This window comes from Strix aluco, chromosome 9 (assembly GCF_031877795.1).
Source record: "Strix aluco isolate bStrAlu1 chromosome 9, bStrAlu1.hap1, whole genome shotgun sequence".
In the NCBI taxonomy this organism is placed as follows: Eukaryota; Metazoa; Chordata; class Aves; order Strigiformes; family Strigidae; genus Strix; species Strix aluco.
The window spans coordinates 31,261,644-31,283,362 of record NC_133939.1 but is presented as its reverse complement, the minus strand read 5'-3'; the positions used below and the strand labels follow the sequence as shown (position 1 = coordinate 31,283,362).

Here is a 21,719-nt window from a genome sequence, read left to right as displayed (position 1 = left end):
TCTCCCCTGAACCACAGCTGGTCCAGGTTCTCTTAAGCTGGTCATTGCTCATCCAGAGATCCTGCCAGATCTTGTTGGGAAGCTGCATCCAGTGCAGGAGATCTATTTACTTGCCTGTGGTGAACAGTTAAATAGGGGGTTTGAAACAGTATTTTTAATAAATGCATAATGAAGCTGCTTATTTTCTCTTTGCTACCACAGGAAGATCTAGTCACATAATTGATAGCAGATTATCAGCTCTTCACAAATTATTTTTTTTGCCCCGCTAGTTTGCGGATGCTGCTCTAAGCCTTAAACATTCATGAGGATAAAAAGGATAATAGTCTTTTATGATTCCTGATAGATAATAGTCACAAATACTTAAACTTCAAAGGAAGAACATTTTCCTTTACAGGAAGAAAACAACCTCAATCAAATGCTTTTTCTTAGATCCTTAGTAACTGGAGGGAAGAACGGTACCAGGATGATGTTAAAGCCAGGCAAATGATGCACGAAGCCCTGCAACTTCGTCTTAACTTGGTAAGAAAAACTTATGTGTTATCCTGATGTTATGCAAAGGTGTAGCAGCTACTCTGGAGGTGGTACTGCACAAGAAGTGCTGTGTCAGGGCACCACGGGGCCCTGGGCACCAGGTACCTCCACGGCAATGGGGCTGGGCTGAGGCCACACCAGGATGGGCTCAGGATCAGGCCTGGTCAGACACAGCCCTGGTGTGGCCCCGCAGGGCCGTGGGCACAGGCTGAGGCCCCTGGCCTGGGGCGCCAGGGCCAGGGTGGGGTGGGGGTGGCCCCAGGAGGGGCTGGCCCGGGGCAGCAAGGGCTGCTGGTGCCCCCTCTGCCCCCTCGGCTCTGTTGGTGTTCCTTGCTGCTCTTCCTGTCTCTCTCGTTTCAGCTGGTGCCCCCTGGCCATAGCGTTTGGACATTGTTCATGTAAAATGGATGGGAAGGACAGCCTATACCTTATTGGTGCCTTATTTTTGTGCTGCTTTCTTCCTTTTAGTGTCCCTGGAACCTCAGAAATGTGTCATCTTTTTGTGGACATTCCAGGCCGTTCACTGATTGTTTATCCCAGTGTAACAAGCAAGGATTTTATGGAATCAGGCAGGCAGTATAGCTGAGGTTTCACAGCTCCCGGGGAATGTAACAGTTGGCTATTTAACCTACATGTGCAATTTCAGTTGCTGCTACTTGCATACCTGTATTAAGCAACTTAGATTCCACCAAGTTCTCCAATGTCCCCCATCTCTTGGAACCTCTGTACCAGGCAGCAGGGCCACTGCAGCTTGTCAGCGCGGTGCCGTAGGTGTGAGGGGACTACACGTAAGGCCAAATCAGAGAGCACCGAGGCAGGAGTAACGCTGCAGCACTGCTCTCTTCCCCTCTCTTTGGGAGTCGCTTAGAGGAGTGTGTGCAGCTGGAGGGGTAAGCACAGCCTTACGCCACGCCTGGCCCGCGTCAGGGCGCCTTGAGCCAGCTGGGAGCAGCTTTGGGATTGCTGTGGCTGCACTTAAAGTGAAGCAGCTATCACCTGCCGCTGAGACATGTGGGCTGGGAGAGCTCTTGATGTGGGCAATATTTGCTTTACTATTAAAGCAGCAAGATTCTGTCCTTTTGTAAACCATAAACCACTTACGTAGTTCGAGGAATAGTCTTAGATACAAACTGAACAGGATTTAGGAGCTAAAAGCAGGTACTGAGAACTGAAACAGTCTCTGTGTTTATTGAGCAAGACACAACCCTGAAATAAGCTTTAAGTATGGGGAAGAATTGTGCAGAGTGAAACAACTACAGGCACAAACAGCGAAGGGATATAGAGTGGTCAGAAACATGACAAAACAAAAAGATTTATTTTTGGAAAGATGTCAAGTGGGAAACATCAGAAAGGATGATTTGATGGAGATATTGAGTGCAGGGATAATGTGCAAAGCAGAGTAGGAATCCCCTGGGCTGCAGTGCTCCAGTAAGGGGAGAGCAGTGTCGTTCTGGCTGCGCTCTGCAAGGGTCCTCTTGTGCGACAGGGAGCTGTTTGCTCCTCCGCAGGGCTGGCACTGCCTGCGGGCTTGAGCTGAGCTTTTGTGTGCTAGAAGCTTCTACCTTTGCAGTTTGGGGGTTGGGCTCCATTCCGACCATCTGGCCAGTGATCAGGCTTGCACTCGAGCAGGTATCTTTTGTTATTGCAGTTTGATCCTGTGAAGGATGAGTTCTGGCAAAATGGCCCCTTCTCAAAGCCAAGGCATATTTTACAGCATCATACTGTACCAATAGAAATAGTGAAACATTATTCATAGGGTAAAATGTATCTTTTAGCAGTTTTCATTTTCAATCGATGCTGTATTGTTCTTCAGAATTTTTTCTTGTTGCACTGGACATTGTCTAATTTTTGGGTGTGGGTGGAAAATGGTAATTATAAAGTTTTAATTTGACACCTTTTCAGTCCTGAGAAGTTTTTCACTCACTTCAGTTTGTTGCATCAAACATGAAAGTGAAGATATGAAGCTGAAGGAGCAGTGTTGTAATATTTTCTATAGTTCCTTCTTAGGAGAAGCTTTTTACTGGGATAGCGTGGGGTGGGAAGGAAAAGTTATTTCAAGCCAGCACTTCAAGATGGCATTGGGTGCACAAGAACCCGTGGGGCGGGACAGCAGTTCTGTTCATTAGTCCCCAGGCGAAGGGCAGCATGTGCCTCGGTGAGGTATGTGCAGAGCCTTGCTATCTGCTGTGCTGTTTTGCAGGTGGGTGGCATGTTTGATACCGTGCAGAGGAGCACCCAGTGGACCACGGACTGGGCACTGCTGCTCCTCCAGATAATCACTTCGGGAACGGTCGATATGCAGACCAACAAGTAGGTCTGCGCTCATCAAACGAGCTAATTCACGTCCGTCCTGCTCTTAAGTTCAGATTGCACGTGTGGTGGTGTTGTGTTTTTATTACTGTTCTCCTGTTACTGCTTGAGTGTGGTTTTTGGGGGGTTTTTTTTTGGTGGAGCACCTCTGTCCAGAGAAGCACTGGAGCCGCTGTTTATGCTCTCCCTTAACAAGCGTGTGCCTGAGCGCTCTCCTACATTTAGAGAGCCTGTCAGCTCTCTATTAATTAGGCTCGTTGGAGCCTAATAACTACCCGTTAGCAGTCGGTGCTGTCTGCAGCTCTGAGCTGGGGTTTAGAGTAAAATTTGTGTGTACGTCTTGACAGCCCACCTGCGTGTGTACGCCGGGGCTTGTGCACGCGAGCCCAGATGCGTGTGCATGCAGAAAGCCCTGCAGAGCCCGGCCCGGCCGGGGAGCTGCGTTTGTGGCCTTTGCCAGGCTTGCCTGTCCCTGGGTCTGTCGGTGGTTCCTCAGGGTAATACTTGTCTTTGCTCTCAGCGAATTGTTCACAACCGTGCTCGATATGCTGGGCGTCCTCATCAATGGGACGCTTGCCTCGGACTTGTCCAATGCTTCCCAAGGAGGGCCTGAGGAAAACAAAAGGGCTTACATGAATTTAGTGAAAAAATTAAAAGTAAGTGTCACGTCTTGTCATTTTCAGCATTTCTTTTGAACTGCATTCTGTGCTCATCTTTTAATCCTGTCATTTCTAGTGTCTGGGAAGGCCTCTTGGAACAAGAGGAGAGACTGAGCTCTAGTGTTAACAGGGAGAAAAAGAAGAAAATAGAAATACAGGAACTCGGGGGGGACTTCTAGTATTTTCTTCATATTAAATTAAAATTAGGGACCTTGCAAGATACTTAGTTACTGTTATTGATGTTTGAGACACTAAATTTGGCTTGTGTATTTTCTACATTCTGTTTAAACAAGAGGTGAAAAGATAACTTACACTCTTAAAAAAAGAAAAAGCAAAAAACCTTGCAAAACCGCTTGTTTAAATTTAGTAAAAGTACAAGGAAATGATTCATCCAGAGACTGGACATTTTCTAATAGTGAAAGCAATGTAATGTTTCTCTTTTTCCCCCCCTTTCTGTTTGACTGATTGATGTGTTTATTCTCTAGAAGGAGCTGGGGGACAAGCGGTCTGAAAGCATCGACAAGGTTCGCCAGCTGCTCCCTTTGCCAAAGCAGACGTGTGATATTATCACTTGTGAGCCAATGGGATCCTTGATCGACACCAAGGGGAACAAAATTGCAGGATTTGACTCCATTGATAAGAAACAGGCAAGAGTAAATGTTTGCTTCCATCCCAGTTTTTCCACGATTTTCGAAGCGTAGGAAACTCCAGCAGAGAGGTGCATCCTGTACAGTGGGGGTGGTTATGTGCAGTACCCACAGCGCTGTGCTGCTGCTGGGGTGCAGCTTTCTAACTTGCCCTCAGCCAGCGCTGCAGCCTCAGCCCCAGCAGTGCAGGCTCTTCCACAGGCAGGGATGCCACCAGGGGGGAATTGACAAATAATACCTTTAAAAAGAGCTGCAAGTGGCAGACTGCTTCTTGGTATCCGATGTATTTCTGTTCCCAGTATTCTTGCGCAGCGTTTGGTTTGTGGTCCGTGTGAAGATGCTCAGGCAGAGTGTGAAACCAGGAGCGGGTGGTGAGGGAGGCGGGCAGGGGGCTGTTAAAGCCCAGCCCAAGGGCTCGAGCAGCCTCGAGTGAGCGGGGCCGTGCACCGGCAGTGACCCCTTCCCGCTCTCCCGCATGGTTCAGTGGTTCTGGCAGGTCGTCTCAGGGCTACGGACACACGCGTGTCTTCAGTGGCAATGGCTTTCTGCCACTCATACAAATCCCAGAGTTTGGGTACCCGTTCAGTTTCTGATCTGTTTAAGATTTGGTCGTCACGTTTGCTGTGTGCCCGCCCTCGCTAGATCCGCAGAGCATGTGGCCGGTTTGGAACCGCTGATGTGATGAGGGTTGACACAAGCTTGCTCAGCTTTGCAGGACAGGCTCAGGACTGATAGCAGCCAGCTCCACAAAAGTTGCTGAAAAGGAAATTACATTTGACTTGGAGTTGAGCAGCAGAAGCTCTTACAAAAGTATTTGCTTTCCAAGCAGAATCCTGCATTTGAGAGCTCGTTTGACCTGGGAACCTTTTGATGTGTTTCAGGCTGGGAGGAATCTGGAGGGTGCTCCCCCTTACAGAAGACAGAGGAAAAGGGCAGAGGTGGGGGCAGGTGAATTAGTTGTTTTGGATTTTTTGGGAATACAAAGGGATGCATGATTTTCAAAGTGAATGTATTTAAAAGAGAAGGAGAGAGCTTAGGACAGAGCATTTTTTTCTGCAGTCTGGGCACGCATTTTTTTTGTGATCTTGTGCTGAGGCTTTCTCCCCTTATTTGAATATGGAAACTTTTAGCAAGGGCATTCTCAGATTAGCAATTTTTGATAGATACTTTGACTTTTCCTCCAAAATAGGATAGATGGAACTTGAGATTTTTAGCATAGCTATAAGCAAAATGTACCGATGTACCTCCTTTGGTACATTTTATGGAGGGGAAAAAATCCTTACTGGATTTTTCTGACTCAGACAATGATGTCCAAAAGCAAGTAGTCTGCTCTAGTGTCCAACTTTCTTAAAATACTAACTTCACTTTTATTCTGAAACAGGGTCTTCAGGTTTCAACAAAACAAAAGGTGTCCCCTTGGGATTTATTTGAAGGTCACAAAAATCCTGCTCCTCTCTCCTGGGCGTGGTTTGGTACAGTTCGTGTCGACAGGAAAGTGATCAAATACGAGGAGCAGCAGCATCTCCTCCTGTACCATACACACACCAAACCCAAGCCACGGAGTTACTACCTCGAGCCCTTGCCCCTTCCTCCAGAGGAGGAAGAGGAAGAGCCCACCACACCTGTGTCTCAGGAACCAGAAAGAAAGTCAGGAGAGCTCTCAGATCAGGGAAAACACGCCACGGATGACGAGAAGAAGACGAAGGGCAGGAAGCGAAAGTCAAAGTCAAGCTCAAGGGCTGATGTAAGTGCTCGGTGCCCCATACAAAACGTGAAGTATCTGATGCTGCATGGTGCTGTCTTAGCGACCTTCAGAGATTGCTCTGCACCTGGAGGAGTGGGCCCTAGTAGAGGGAGAGAATGGGGATGGGCAGAGGGAGGATGGATTTCTATCAGACGGAGCTCAGTGTAGAGGAACGCCCTGTCCTTAGGATCTAATGCGGTATGTAAAACGCACTAGACTGGAGCTTACTAAATATTATTGAGGTTCCGAATATGCTTTCTCTTGTCTGGTGTGAAGTACAGCTGTTACTGTTTGTATCCATTCCTAAAATTCCTCCTGCTCAAATTACGTTGGGAGCAAACATGTGGTTTAAACCCAGGTCCCATTCAAATGGAACCCAATTTGGAAGAGGCTCTTTCACACACATAATCTGTTCTACTGTGCAGTTTGTCCTGGTTTCTGGTTTCCCTCTGGTTTTTATTGGGGTTTGAGGTGTGGGTTCCGAAGCTGAAGAATCACTTTGAGCAAGGGTTTGAACAACACTCCTGGCACCACCCGAATAATACCGTGTGCTTCCAGCAGCAGCGTTCTGTGCGGTTACGTCCGCTTAGTGCTGCCGGTGTGGTGGTGGTGTCGTACGGCAGCGTTCTCTCAGCACCCAGCTGCCCTGGTGTGCTTTAAGTAGCTGTAATTTTAAGATAATTTTCTGGCCTTTTTGATGTTTCAGTTATTTGTATACTGATACAGTAAGCTGTCCTTGTGCTACACGTAATTATAGCCTGCAGAAAATACTTGCTAATGAGGTAAAAATGGATGGTGTGTGTATGAGGTTGTTAGTGTTAATTACCTGTGGGCAGCCTGAGACTTAATCTGGTTTTTACATCGTTGCAAACGACAATGGGAACTGTCTCTGTCCTTTAATAATTTAGTAGGAAAATCGGCATTATTTATGAGTTAGTAAGGTATGAATGTCAGTAACATTCACTTTTACTGTATATTTTAAGGAATACCCGCAGAACAACTTGTACAGAGTGCCTCCCACTTACTCCCCCATTTCCTCCCAACTGATGCAGCAGGCTCAGCCTGCCCTGTGGGGTTACAGCGTGATGGGACAGCCGCAGCAGCCCGGCTTCTTCCTGCAGAACCAGACCCTCCCTCCGGGTATGTCTGTGCTTCTTCCAGCTCACAGACGTGGTGCCTTGTTATCTGGGGTGTGACAAAAGTTGACCTCTTCTAACCACGTTTTCTTTCTGCCTTTCTCCGAAGCAGAATGCCGATGCCATTTACTTTATTTCTTAGTTAGCCGTTTTTTTCGAAGGGCTTTCTATTATCAGTTGTAGGCCTGTCTCTATTAAGCTATTAAACTTTTTTGGTAAATGAGCAAAAATGACCTACTGTGGTGACAGTATAAGAAAGCTGGTAGAAGTTTAATGAGGAGTGAAATAAGAGGGATGATTAAAAGGAACAAATGACCTTTGGATTATTTCTTCTTTGATTCATACCAAGAACCATGGTGGCTGATTTAACATCTGCCAGACGGACTAAAAAATCCATGGGCTCACATTTTTTCAGTATTTGTGATACGTGCTTAATTTTTTGTAGGATTGTTTTGTTTCTTCCAGTTGATGCATACAGAGTTTAATGCAGGTATTTTACTTGCTCTAGGGGGCAGCAGTTCGTGATGTTTTGAGAAATACTGTTGTGTCCTTCTTGGATGTTATGCAGCAGTTTAGAAGTTTGTTTCCTGTTATAAATGTTAAATATTTTTTCTAAAGCTCCAAATAGAGCTAGATCTGTACTTTAAGTGTGTAAAAGTCTTCAGAATATACCAGACGGTGGTGAAAAAGTTTAAGGAAATGCTGATTTAAAAAATAAATGTATAAGATTACCTTCGTAAGTCTGACACATAGATACATGATTTTTATCAAATAGTGTACAGTGCATAAATTACTGCCATCTCATTATAAAATTGGCTTGACATAAGAAGCTGTTCATATGCTTTTGAGCTGACATGCAACTTTTGTTCATCAATAGTAGTCAAGCGTTTTATGTGACACAGAACATGCAACAGCCCACAGCCTTTTTACTTTTCATTGTCATTTATAAGTGGCAGTCTTCAAAGTTATTTTGCCCATTTAATTTTTCAGGCCAGTAATGTGGCCAGTAATGTGGCTGTCTGTCTTTGCAGAGAGGAATTTATCATCATTATTGCCGAGCTAACCCAGTAGGAGCTGATGAACTAGCAGTGGTCTGTACGAGCAATGCTCTTACGAGGGCAGAGAATGCATTTGTGTTTTGGGTGGTTTTTAGGTGGTTCCAGGCTGGATCCGACAGGCTCCTTTGTTCCAAGTAACACGAAGCAAGCCCTGTCGAACATGCTGCAGCGGCGCTCTGGCACCATGATGCAGCCCCCCTCTCTCCATGCAATCACGCCTCAGCAGCAGTTGCTCCAGATGAAACTCCTGCAGCAAGAGCAGCAGCAGCGGCTCCTCAGGCAGCAAGCACAGTCACGGTCTCTGCAACAGGTTTGTCCAAACCCCTCAGTCTGAGGAGCAGCACAGTGGTTTTGCCTTCTGTTGGGGCTGGTCGCCCTGTGTAGGCTCACGGAGCAGAGAGCCAGCTGATAGTTACAGTGGCAATAACTCCTCAAATATTGCTTAACCAGGGCTGTCTGCTTTTAAACTTCATTTGCCCTTTGGTCTCTTAGTCCATTCTAGTTTTCCTGTGTTTCATAAAATCAGGTTTTCCTTCTGCTACTTGATGATATTCTTGTCCCCGTTGTGTCGCAGAGGCTGTGGCAGCGGGACTGCGTGGGTGCTGTGTACCACCGAGCTGTGAGTGAGCCGCAGAGGCGCACAGAGCTCTTCCCTATTAGCAGCCCAGGAAGTTCAGCAGCAGCTGTTTCCACACACATGTGCAGACAGACACCCGTGTTCTCTAGAAATAGCTGGTATTTCTTCTCCTAAGATTTTTGCCGAGTGCAGCCGCTCTGTGCCAAACCGCACAGGGCTGTTGTGCAACTCCCTTTGGAGGCCATGCTCCCCTCAGAGCGTGGCTGCAGACCGGCTGCTTCTCAATTGAGGGGCTGGCAACAGAAAACTGGGTTTCGCATCCCAGATAACCCGTGATACGTGTGCGGTAGTTGGTGGCAAAACCAGTAACTTTTCCTCTTTATTTTAAAGTCCTTCTGTACCCATTCTTACCCTCACTGCAATATATATTACATTACCCTTACGTTATCTTGCCTTCAAACTCTGTGATGTGCCCTCTTTGCTCAAAATAATCAAAATTTTCAGCAAGTATCCTCATAATTTCTCCCACGCTGTCTCTATTACAGCCCCCTCATTACCCTTCTCATCCCTCTTCAGTCTCTCTGCTCTGACACATGCAGAGCCCTCTGAAGTGTTTAAATTGCTGAGGGGCTGCAGTAGTTTTATATGGGGCTGTTCAGAATAGTGAAACTAGGGTTTCCCTGAGTGTGTGTTGTCTTCTGCCTTTCAAAGAAAAAAAAAAAGTCCCCAGAAGCTCTGGCTGTGTGTTTTATCATATCCATGGTACGGTGGATATGTGAGCCCTCACTGGCGTCCCGCAGGCACTACGAGGTACTAAGGGTTTGGTACCCTAAGTGTTAGGGTACTGGGCTCTACAGGGAGCCATCGCTGCTTATTTCATAGAAACCCTGTAGTATTTCTTGCATTAGGCAATATCTTACTCTGAATGTTAAGTCCAACTGGCTCTCAGTTACTATGATAGAATACAGGCTTGAGTAAACAAATGATGATCACTACTTATGGCTGGGTGGATCAAAAAGTAGTAACTGAAGATCTAAAATAACACATTATTCTTGCATTTAAGAAATGTTGTTTAACACCATCACGTTTAGAGGACAGATGATGTTGCATTTCCCTTTTGGTTTCAAACAGGGACGGTGTCTGAGGTTAAGCTCTGCTCTGAAGTGCTGCATAGGCAGGTTGTCAGTAAGGAGAATCAACTTACCATGAAGCCACGAAGCCATGCCTAAATAGGATTAATAAGGTGTCTGTGATGAACTTTTCCACAAAATTTGGATCAAACTTTTACAGTGTAAAAGTTGCACTGAAATTCAGCGGGGTAGGTTGAGGTGCCTGGTGCAGCTAGTGTACGTGTGCTGGGTGTTATCAGTCAGTGGTTCCGTATCAGCCATGGTTTTATTTCACAGTAGGTCACTATAAGTTAAACTGATGTAAACCAAGTCGAACCAGAGCTGTCCCAACCCCGGCTGTGATCCCCAGTTGCTTCCCCACAGTGGTGTGCTGGGCAGCAGTGCCGATGGGCGTGGTGCTTCCAGTCTGCTTTGAACGTTCTGCCTCACTGAGTGTTTGGGAAGGTTCCCTCAGCCTGGTACAGGAGGAACAACTCGCCAGCCCGCCCTATTTGCTTTCCTTGTTGCCCAAACACGTGCTGGCAGCGCCAACGCCAGTGAAAGCCCCTGAGGTCCTGTGGCAGCACACGAGCCTGGAGGGAGTACCTGAGAATTTAGGAACAAGGCGATTCGTAAGCTTTGCTGTGATCTGTAAGCACTGCTGCTGTGGTGTGTGTTGTTAGGTAGCGCTTAAATGAGGAAGGCTTCTTCTTTGCTCTTTGTGTTTCTGCAGCTGCAGAACGGAATTTCCTACTCGGCTGAAAATCACGGGCACCCGTGGACGGTTCTGTAAAATCAGTCCAGAAGGACTCTGCCCTTTGGTGCTGTGCTGTACATGCTGGGCTCTTGAAAACACACAGCTGTGCTGCAAGGTCTCCAGGAGCTACGATTTGTTAAAAAAATTTTAAGTATTATGCATAGAATTAATAGCTCCTGTGGATGGTAGGAAGTCCGTTCCAGGTTTAGAGTTTCTGTTAATAAATTTCATAAAAGTATTGAGGTGCATTAGGACCAAAACCACCCCAAAGGACCTTGTTAATGCTCCTAAACACCAGCATTCTTTGCATACATACAGGTGAGCTCTGTAAAGGTGCTGTACTGCTCCACTAACAATCCGAGCCTACTCGTGTGTACTCTTTGTGTTGTTTGCTATTTTCTCGCCTGTCCTTTTCCTTTAGGATGTCTGTAGCACTGCTGTATCCCTTCAGGATGGCTTTGACAACGTAATGGTAACCACTCTGAGACCGTGAACTTCTCTTTATTTTTTCTTTCGCACAAACATGCATTTCTTTCAACACACAGGCTGCACACTTTGCTTTCGATGAGAATGATATGCTTTGGCACCCCCTTCAGCTAGGGAGCGCAGCGGCTGCATGTGGGAAGGCTGTGAATGAGTTAGTTTGCAGGATTTTCATCCTGTCTTAAGGAAACTGCAATGTTGTTAAAAGCACTAATTGGAAAGACAAAGCAAACTGTGTTTTTAAAAAGGCTTTGCTGCTTCCACTCTTGTCCATGTTTTATATATGTGCAATCATTCCTGTCACTGCTGGCAACTGTCAGAACAGGGTATAGATCACCATATTTGCGGTTAATTAGGCACACCTAGATAGGCAGCAAGTACAGGGAGGTCCCTCAAATCTGTCATCATCACCTTCTCTAAATAAGTGTTAGTGTTTCACTACCTACTTCTGAAGTCCGATTTGGTCAGATTTTGGTCAAAATCACCCTACAGTGCCATGGCTGTTCCAGTTGCCTTTGCCAGTCCCAGCATCACCTAGAAAAGAAAATTCCTTCCCAACACACTGTGGTCACATACTGTCACAGGAAAAAGCAGTAAGTTTTGCTCCAATTCGGGGTGCGAGCAGAACAAAGAGAATGGTGGTTATTAGTGTAACATTGCATCGGCACTGAATAAAAGTGTTTGGGGTTTTTCTCCTCTTTTCTGTTCCGTTTCTGTTTGACATGCACAGTTCTGGCCTGCAGCAGTCAGCCTGTGTGTTTCGTTAACTCTTTACTACATTTTGCTTGGAGGGAGAAGTCCCTTTGAATCGAGCAACATCTGCTGCCACTGCTCAGGGATGCAGAGCGCTCTCACAACCCAGGAGCTTGCTCGGTGCCCGTGTGCTGCCGTGGCATAAACTGCTCCGTGCCTCCCTGAGGAGCAGCTTTCTGCTCACGCTGCAGACGGGTGTGCGGCGCTGGCTGGGGCGGGTGTGCTGCTCCCCTGTCCTGCACCCCCCAGCTCCGCCACTCCCTGCGCCTTGAGTGGCCGGTGGACAAAACTCGCTCGTGTTGCTGGGGTCATGCAGCTGCTTATTTAGTATTTTCTTACAGAATTAAGGCCCAATCCGATTTCCATTGACATAACTTCCCCTGGCTTTGGAGGGACGCTGTTTGGAGAGGCGTTGCTCCTGGTGTTGCAGAGAAGCAGAAGCACATGGGGCACTGCGCTAGCAACCAGCTCCTGCAGAACCCACCAGGGGTTTTGCATGGCTGTGGGGAAAAGCTTAAGACACCGTTTTTTCTAGAAATCAGTCATGGTTTTACCAGATCTCACCTTTGGGTGACTTCAGGTTACATCTTTATCTATCCTGGGGTTGGCACCCTATGAAGAAGTTTCAGAAGCAGTTTGCTCAAATAAATTATTGTTCTTTTTTTGTTTCTCTTCTTTTGCTTCTGGTTAAAAAAAGAAAAACCCGAGGTACTTGAATACCTTCCCGCTGTACTTGGCTGATGTCTGTTTTATGTGCATCCCCTCTGTGAGATGTCCGTCCTGTTCAGCGTTTCAGTCTCTCACCTATCAGGTGGTTGTTTTGAGAGCTCCCTGTCTGACTTCGCAGATGTTTTTCCAGATAAATTTAATTTACCCCGACCTTTTGTCAGGACTGGTAGATGCTACTCTGTTCACACCTCCTGTACTCCCTAATTTGTTTCTCAGAGTTTTCCATGAGATATTGGCCTGTTTTTAAAACAAATCTTTAGTGTGGCTTCTGCCTCCTTACTGTACCAGAGCTCCCCGCTGTCGTCTCTGCGCCTCGGCGACCCCCTTAGCCGTGGTCCCAGAGGCTGGCACAGAGCCCAGCTGGGTCAGGCATTTTTTTGTTTTTAACAGCAAGGAAGGTATGAAAAATGAGTGTGTGACAACCCCATGGCACCCTGTGGTAGCTTTGCCCCTTGTTTTGCATCTTGCCCTCCTCTGTCTGCTCTCTGCCCCGAGGTTCTCGCCTCTCGGGGATGGACGGCTGAAGCTGGGGTGCTTTCTCCGTACCACCCCGCTTCCCTGAGCGCTTCCCAACTGCAGCGGGTAGCTCTGCTCGTTCCCCAGGTCTGTCGATGAGGGTGCACATATTTTTAAACCCAGTCCAAACCAGCAGCTGAACTGCAGGACTGTTGGCTGGGCTTACAGACTTGTTAACGTTTGGTACGGGGAGCACTAAAGGGGGGTGAGCAGGTAAAGGGGGATGTCGGGGTCACCATTAGCTGGGGTCCTTATTTCTCCGTGCGGGAACAGAAACGACGCAACACCAATGTGATGAACAGGTCGTCCATCTTTTTTATTATGTATTATTATCTTCTATTCCTTTTCTGGTTACATTTATACTCTACTAAGTTCTGTACACGCACTCATCTATCTTCTAACAGGCTACAGGTCATCTACACGCGCTGTTCACGCGCCTCTACAAGCATTTGTATTGGTTAATTGCAATTAGCACGTAAAGCCCAAAACTTGCCAAAACTCCCTTATCTCATACCCTGTTTTGCTCAGACTTGTGTGCTTTTGCTGACCACAGGTGTTTCTCACTTATCTGCTATCTTGTGTGTTTTTGCCAGCCTTATTTTGCTGGCCTTGTCTTCGTCCTTGCATTCTTCTGTCTGCACTAACTTTCTCCCAGCGTGGCCCAGACTCCTACAGGGGGACAGTTCCAATGGGGCTTCAGGATTTTATCCCACGTGGATTTTCTTTTCCACCAGGTAGCCCTGTAACGTTGCTGCTTGCAGTGTGTTATCAAAGTCACTTTTAGCCTTAAATTATAATCCATCTCCATAAGGATATCCTGATTAAAATGGCAAAGGCTTTGCTGGAGAACTTGGATTTTTTGTTTGGTTTTGGGGTGGATACGGCAGCTACAGGGAAGGAGCATCACTGCTTCCAGCTCCAGACTGCCACTGAGCTTTTCTGAGTATAGTGGTTTTCAAAGTGATCAGGTGGAAGTGATCAGGTGCAGCTGGGCAGCACACAGACTCGATTGTATCCTTGGCAAATTCTCATTCACCAGTTTTTTACAACCTTGGTCCTGAAACTAAGTCCAACATTTTATTTTTTCCTCTTTTCTGGTGCTTCAAAACTATTGCAGTTATAGTTGAAATCTTTAAATGATTTGCCATTAATTGGGCATAAATATTGAGGCAATTTGGAATGAACAACCTAGGCTCTCTGCTGACCACAGATACGAGTGTGTTTCCAAGCTGTACTGGTTGGGAGCTGGAGGTGCTTGCATTACCCATTTATCATACTGGTATTTTGTACATCATCATAAAAGCTGCTAATCAGCATTTTGCCTGCTTCATCTGGGGGGAAGCTGGTAACCAGGTAGCCTGAGAAAGGTATCAGCTGTGTATTTATACTAGAGATTGTCATTCACTCTAAGCCTTCTCTATAATTTAATGTACTGTCTTCCAAGATGGCCAGAATATTTTTTTTCTAATCCTCTGCAGAGCCCCGTTTTAAAGGGTGTCTGCAAGACCCCTGTTCAGTAAACGGCTGTTTCTTCACTGCTGCAGTGTTACAGTAGTGTGGGAAATCAAACAAAAGTCAACCTTTCCACCTCCCCACGAGTAAATACAGTTCAGCAGTTTGGCACTGAGTAACGGTGCTGTCTTGAAGGAAGTGGTCGAGTCTCTCCATGACTCTTTAGGGCACAACTTGGTGGGGTTTGTGTCCAGAGGGGACTTGGTCGGGCTGTGGAGGCCACACCTGATGGGCAATGTGTCTTTCAGGGTCAGCCCATGGACCAAGCTGCTATTTTCACTCCGCAAGTTCGACCCCCATCGCAGCTTCCGCAGTACCCGGGGTTACAGCAGGCACAGGTACCGTACGCGCTACTGCCGCGGGGCGTCTGCGGGAACACGCATTTAAACAGAGCTCCTCTACTGCCCGGCCTGCTCCGCTGTGCCGGCACCTGCCTCGTGCCTCTGGCCTGAGGTAACCGTGAGGCCTCCTCCTAGGGTGCTTGTGGTCTCCCCATGCTGCCGCTTACCAACGTTTTTAACGCCGTCACTTCCCAGTTTTTCCTGATGTTGCTGGTAAAGGCAAGCATACTTCAGTGTCAAGCCTGAAATTTGGCCAATTTTTGGCGAGATAGTGGTACCAGTAACTCTTAATTATGTCATGGTCATTCTGGTACTTGGGATTCTGAGGGAGAAGAACAAAAGAGGGAGGTGAAGCTGTGGAGCAGAGCCTGGCTCTGGCCGAGTGCCTCTCGGGGAAGGGGGCATGGTGCAGGCTGTGTCCTGCCGCGTGGGACAGTGCTGCCGTTGCCCGAACCCCCCCCAAGGTGGGGTGCAGCCCGTGGGGGCTCGCGGGTCGGGGCGTGGGCACAGCACGGCGTCTCACTGGCTGGCCCCCCGTTGCCTAGCCTTGGCTCTTTGGCGAAGGCCGTCTCTTTCTCTTCCAGTTCAGCTAATTTAAAGACGGTTGCAGCGACGTGACTCTTGTGTCGGTTCTCCCTGCAGGGCATGGCTCACGGATACACCATGTACAGCACACCGCTGCCCCTGCAGCCGCAGCAGCAGCCCGGGGCCGTGGTGCTTTCCCCCAGCTACAACCCCCGTGCGTACGCCGGCGCCCAGCCCAGCCCCACGCTGATGGAGCGGCTGCGGCAGATCCAGCAGCAGCCCGGCGGGTACCTGCCACAGCAGCCCGCAGCCTACATCCAGCCGCTGGCCGGCGCGCAGCGGTGAGCCCCCGCCGCCGCTGCCCTGGGCTTTGCTTAGAGGTCTAAGGCCTTGTTCAGAATAAACTGTATTAGTCAAAGTGAGGTTAACACTGGGTCTAATTAGCAATTAAATACGCCTTTCTCTCCAATTTCCCCCCTTGTTTTTCCCCCAATCAGGTTGAGCCATCAGCCCAGTTCGCTGGTCGGAGCGGGACTGGACAGTGCAGCGGCCGCGGGTCCTCACCCGGCCCTGAGCTCGGCCCAGCTGCCCCCAGAGCCGGTGAGACAGAGGCAGCAGCAGATGCGCCAGCAGAGACTGTTCCAGGTGAGGGACTCGGCTGCAGGAGAGCGACGTTTGGGTGTCGGGAGGGGTGCAAACATCCCTGTGGCCGGTGATGGCGTTTATGCGCTCGCCTGCGCGCATGTTTGAGTCTGAAGCAGCAGAGCCTGGTGCTATAAACTCAAACTGCTTTTTCCTGAGTGCAGTAATTCCTTAGTTACGTTTGGGACTTCCAAAAGAGACCTCTGGACAGACATGTAAAATTCAGTGCTTTTGTTTTTCAAGATCGTAGAATGCCTCTGGAGGGGGTAGATGTGAGAACAGCTTAGCTGTCTCTGCTGAGGCAGAAGCAGTGGTTGTGCTCTCCCCTCTCTGGCCTTTATACTGGAATTAAATCAAAGGGCTTGCTGCTTGTCTGGCCTGGTGCCTATGTTCTGATTTGGTGATATACTTTTAATTTGGAGGTGAGTATTAGTTTATCAGCTAAATATGTAGGGCTTGTCACGGGGGAAGTAAATGACATTAAAAATCCTTCCTGTGGCCCTTTGATGGTTGGAGTTATTTTCCTGTGTTTGTTGTGACGCAATAGCCGTGCCAGTTCTTCTCCAACAATGATGTATTTTATCTAAATATTCTGATGTTGTGGTAAACTAAATATACCAGCCTTTGAGCACTTTTTGTCTGTCAACGATGCTCCTTGTCAGCCTGGTGTGGCTGATGATGGCAGTGGGGAGCTGTGAGGCCGACCTCCCGCACCCAGCGCTGTGGCTGGCGGTGGCTGGCGCGGTGCCGGGTGGTTCTGCGGGGCAGCCCGCGCGGCACGGCATGGCACGGCACGGCTCGCTCAGTGCCCATCCTCTTCCAGTTGCAGCAGCAGCAGCCAGGGCCGCAGCAGGCGCTTGGTCTCCAGCCCGTGCAGCCGCAGCAGCCGCTGGTAAGCAGAGGCGAGGGCCGGGCGCTGCGGGGAGGTGCGAGGGCTGTGACAGGGCAGGGGGGGTTGTTGTTTATGGTGACAGGGCAGCCCGGGGAGGGGGTTCGGGTGCTGCTGCCGCTCCGATGCGTGCCCAGCACAGGCGGCCACCGGCTCGTTTTGCCGATGGGCAGAGCAGAGCTGTGGTGACGGAGTAGTAATGGCCAGGCAGGGTGTCCTGTCCCGCCGCGGGCAGGGGAGGGTCATGTCTGTCCACAGGAGCCTGTGTCACTGTGCCCGTCCTGCCGAAAGGCTGTGGGAGGTGGGTGGCAGGGAGGGCCCCTGCTCTGCCCCGCTCAGCCCCTGGCACGGCCTTGGAGCTTGCTGGTCGGAGATGCTCCGCTCGGATCGCAGGGCCTGCGGCCTCCTGCGCGTTCACCAGTTCAGTCAAAACTGATACCAAAGTTGGGCCAACGACGACACACTGTTTTGGCTGAAAAAAGATCTGTGTGTGCATAGGAAAAGTTCAAATGCTTCATTTCAACATATCTTTTTGAAGTTACACTTAGGAGTATTGATTTAAAACTAACCATTAATATCCCAAACAATACCAGTAACCACCCGTAGCTGTTCTTCTGAGAAATACCTGGGGATATACTTAAAAAATGGGTAGTGGTGCTTTTCTAATTCTGTACATCTCTTCCATCACCAGTAACATAGGACAGCCCAGACCAACTGCCTTAAATCTCTTCATGTGAATTCAGAGGGGGAAAACAATGACGTGTTTTAAAGTCACCCTCAGTCTTACTCCTAGTGCAGCATAAATAAATGAGTATTTTGAAAATCTGATACAGAACCATCTGTAAGCCCCGATGAAGAGGTGGGGATCTTTTTTTCCTGGGGGTCTAAAGATACCATTTAGTAGTACCAGGTGTAAATTAACACCTCACCGCTGCAGGGATGAATTTTCCCTGTTTATGCTTGCTGTGCTATGCAGTTTTATGAGTGTTATCTTAATTAATATAGTAATAATGAATAGCCCTTGCTAACTTTAAAAATGGAAAGTTGATGAGAAATCTGTAGTTGCTGCTGATGCATACAAATTGGTGGATTTTTCTGTCTTTGTAATATTTTGAAGTGGAGGCAGGATAAGGTGTATGATTGAGGCTACTCGTGGAACTTGTTTTTGCTGTAACACCAGGAGCAGCCTTCGCGTGGAAGCGCCAGGGGCCGGCGGGCGGCGTTTCCCCGCGTCGCCGTCCTCGTGCTGCGGGTGTGCGAGCAGCCGCGCCCCCTCCGCTGCGCGGCACGGGGCACTGACCGGGACCCCGGGCCTGTGGCTGTACTGCGAATGGGCTGCGGAAAAAATGGGCTTTATTGTTCAAAGAACCTTTTAAATGAAATCGTTAGTCATAAAACAGAGCTGCATGAAGACCACTGTACAAACAAAATGACTTTTGAGACATTTCTTTATGCTAATTGGAGCCTTTTGTGGTTTGGTGAACAATTGTACCAAATCACTGTCACTACCGAGTAATTTTTATGGACACGTCCACTGAATTTACAATGTCATTGTGCTTGTTTCCTATATTTGGGCAGTTTTTCCAGACATATTTAAGGCAGGTGAGGATAACTCGAAAACGTTTGCTATAGAAAAATGGAGAAAATACAGTAATGCTGGAATTGCTAGCTTCTGAGTTTAAAAGCATTAATCAACATGATCTGATAGAGAAACTGGGAGGCAGCTCCTAAGTGCAAGAGTAAGGATAAATGAAAGACGTTTATCTGATAGCTATTGAAAGATAATTTTAATCCATTTTTGAGGTCTTCTTAGTAGCGTTTGGATCTTGAACAAACTGCGTGAGAGAGACAGAGCACCTGCCTGGCTGCGGGCTCCTCCTCCAGCATGTAGCAAGCAGAAAGCTTTCTGTGCTGGTTTCGTGTCCCCGAGAAGCCCTGGCGCGGTTAACGCTTTTGACTAACCTCAGCATTTACTACAGACTGTTAGCCAGAAGATTACACAATGTATTCTAAGTAAAGGATTTAGTTTCAGAAAGGGAAAAGATGCTGGAGTCTTGTAAAACACTGAAACTCCCTTCAGTAAGCAGAAGGTTTCACTGAACAAAGCACGGGCGTTTTCTGCAGCGCGTACAATGTTATTAAATTATTGGATAACTCTGGTCTTATTCAGCACATCAGGTCTTCAGACTGGTCTGATGTATTGTGTACCCTTGCGCAGAAGCACAGAAAATCTCTTAATTAGAAGCACATGCATTTTCATCAAATCTAATGAGAAGGAAAATTCTGGGGTTTGGGAAACTCTAAGCTTAGAGGCCCTGAGGCCAAGACAGAGAGGGTGGGGAAGGCTGATTTGGTTTGTGCGTGGCAGCGCCTCGCTCACCACCTCCCTCCCGGGGGGGTGAGGGTGGGAGAGCTGTGCCATCACCTCTGTCCTCGGCACTCCGAGAGCTGCTGCCTGGGCGTGTTTCTGTCAAACGGTGACGCATCTTCCAAGGGAAGAAGCGTGTGGTGCCCACGCAGACCTCAAGTCCCAGCAATGTCCATCCCGTGGCACCACAGACCGTCTGTCTGTCGTTGTTTGGTGGTGGGCGACGCGCTTGGTGTGCCGGCGCGCAGGTAGATGATCAAAGTTAATAGAGAATGATTTTTTTCTGAATGACATCCAGAAGCATGGAAGGCAAAGCAGTTGTTCTCCTGCCCATCCTGAAAAATAGACTTCATGGGTCAGCTGCTGTCAGATGGACCAAGCAAAGGCTAAATTCTGCCTTGATGCAAGCATAAATAGGGTGTGAATTTGTGAAAGTCAGGGCATTTGCACCAGGAGTGCTTTCAAAGTGGTTGAAGTCATGATTGGATTCATTAACAGCAGATTTCTGTGGAAGCTTTTTGTGTCTCAGCCCATTGTGCTTAATGCCGTGGTCTGGATCCCTGTGGGCTGACCCCAGGTCAGGATCAGGACGATGCTGCATGTGCTCAGTGGAGGAGCTGGCCCAGCTGCCTGGGCACCTCCAGCACAGGAACAGCCCGTGCTTGTGCTCACCCTTCTCTTACCTGAAGTGCTGTTGCCCTGGGAAAAATATTTTTCTAGATGCTTCTTTTGACTATTTTGCTCCAACTACATGTGAGTGTTTAAAAATGCTGAAAGGGCTGTTAATTTTGATTTGCAGCTTTGATTTGTGCGTTGTTTGAGCAATGCAGACAGCAAAGCTGCTTAGAGGGACTTGTGAGGTGAAGAGTGGCCTCTGCGGAGGGTGAAAAGGCAGAGACTGACCCTGTCCCTTGTGTCTGGCTGGACACAGGCGAGACCTGTGACACGACTGGAAATGTGTCAGACCTCAGGGAATGATGGGGACAAACGTCCTGGGAGTTCCAAACGCTCCATGCGTCTGTACCGTGCTGTTCAGATGCAGTCAGGACCTGCTGCAGGGGCACGCCTGCCCTCCTGCCCACACCCCTGCCCGCTGTGCGGCAGCGGACAGGCAGCGCAGGCCGCACGTCCCCGCACCGCGCGTTGCTCCGGCTGTCCCGTTGCTCCCGCAGTTCCCGCGGCAGGGCTTGCAGCAGACGCAGCAGCAGCAGCAGACGGCGGCGCTGGTCAGGCAGCTCCAGAAGCAGCTCTCCAGTAAGTGCCTGCATGTGCCTGTACGTGGGGGTGCGGGGGGGTGTCGAAGCGTGGAATTATCCGCCTGGAGATGCTCTGCCTGTTGAAACACCGCCGGTATCACCCGTGTAAGTAATTCACCTGCTGATGGCTGTTCCCTGTAGCCATGTGATACTGGGATTTGGGAGCTGGCACATCCCGTGGGTTCCCACCACTCTGCGGGGGAGCCCGAGGTACCTCCAGGGCCGGGGCTGGTGGCATGTTGTGTCCCCCCACTTCTCCATCCCCCCGCAGCAAAGGCCCCGAGGAAACGGGCCCCTTCGCATCCGCGGGAAGGTGCTGAGTGGCGGGTGCCGCCGTGGCGTGGAACACGGCGGGTGTGTGGTCCTGCGGGGCGCGGACGACGGGCACAAACGCGTCCCTTTGTGTCACGCCCAGGTAACCAGGCACAGCCCGGAGCCAGCCAGTATGGGCACCCCTCACACTTCTGACCCTGAGACGGGAGGGAGACGCCGCGTTCCCTTTGCACTGAAGAACAGACCATTCAAAATTCAATGCACTAGTTATTGCTAGCAAGCAGACTTTAGTTTTCTTATTATTTCAATACTTATTTTTTGTGCTGCAGTTGATGTGAATATGTAACAGGTGGGTTTTTTGGGTTTGGGGATTTTTTTTTTTTTGCGTTTAACTAGATTTAAATGTATGGATTTGTGGGCCTATTTGAAGAATGTTATTGCAGATTTTATGAATTTGGTGCTTTTTAGGTCCTGTTACTTTTAAAGAGGACAAAGAATGCTGGATTTATTTATTTGAGGGAAACACTTTTTTTGGGTTATTTTTATTGTTTTTTGTTTTTGTTGGGGGTTCTTGGTTCTTCGGGGGTTTTTTTGGTTTTTTAAGAACTGCACTGGACCAAACTACTGAACTGAAAGGCACTTCCGATTTTGGCATAAAAGTTAATTTGTTCATTAAAATGTTCACCTCTTTCTTTGTTGGTAGAACAAGCATCAGTTTAAATTGTGTTTATTTGACTGTAATTTTCATATGCACTTTATAAAGTTCTTTGTTTAAACTACCAATTTTCTCTTGCTCTTATTGTGGTAAGAAGGTGCTGAAGTGGGTTTATTGCTTGTATTAGAACTTCTTAAAGTTTATATTAAAAGCCACAATGTACCGTTAATAAACCTACTAGAAGTAGCA

General features: G+C 48.3%; 1 protein-coding gene across 1 annotated transcript in view; it reads left to right on the top strand.

Moving 5' to 3' along the window:
- Nucleotides 1-21,719, top strand: part of MED12L (mediator complex subunit 12L) — a 138,717-nt gene extending 116,998 nt beyond the window's left edge. Inside the window, exons 32-48 of the mRNA XM_074833278.1 lie at nt 430-519; nt 2,732-2,841; nt 3,362-3,497; nt 3,986-4,147; nt 5,529-5,891; nt 6,875-7,031; nt 8,181-8,395; nt 14,770-14,859; nt 15,505-15,728; nt 15,885-16,032; nt 16,853-17,103; nt 17,210-17,219; nt 18,099-18,336; nt 18,497-18,520; nt 19,413-19,534; nt 20,258-20,540; nt 20,958-21,719. Coding sequence (XP_074689379.1) covers nt 430-519; nt 2,732-2,841; nt 3,362-3,497; nt 3,986-4,147; nt 5,529-5,891; nt 6,875-7,031; nt 8,181-8,395; nt 14,770-14,859; nt 15,505-15,728; nt 15,885-16,032; nt 16,853-17,103; nt 17,210-17,219; nt 18,099-18,336; nt 18,497-18,520; nt 19,413-19,534; nt 20,258-20,540; nt 20,958-21,010 — 2,676 coding nt within the window. The 3' untranslated portion in view covers nt 21,011-21,719. The remainder of the gene's footprint in view (nt 1-429; nt 520-2,731; nt 2,842-3,361; nt 3,498-3,985; nt 4,148-5,528; nt 5,892-6,874; nt 7,032-8,180; nt 8,396-14,769; nt 14,860-15,504; nt 15,729-15,884; nt 16,033-16,852; nt 17,104-17,209; nt 17,220-18,098; nt 18,337-18,496; nt 18,521-19,412; nt 19,535-20,257; nt 20,541-20,957) is intronic.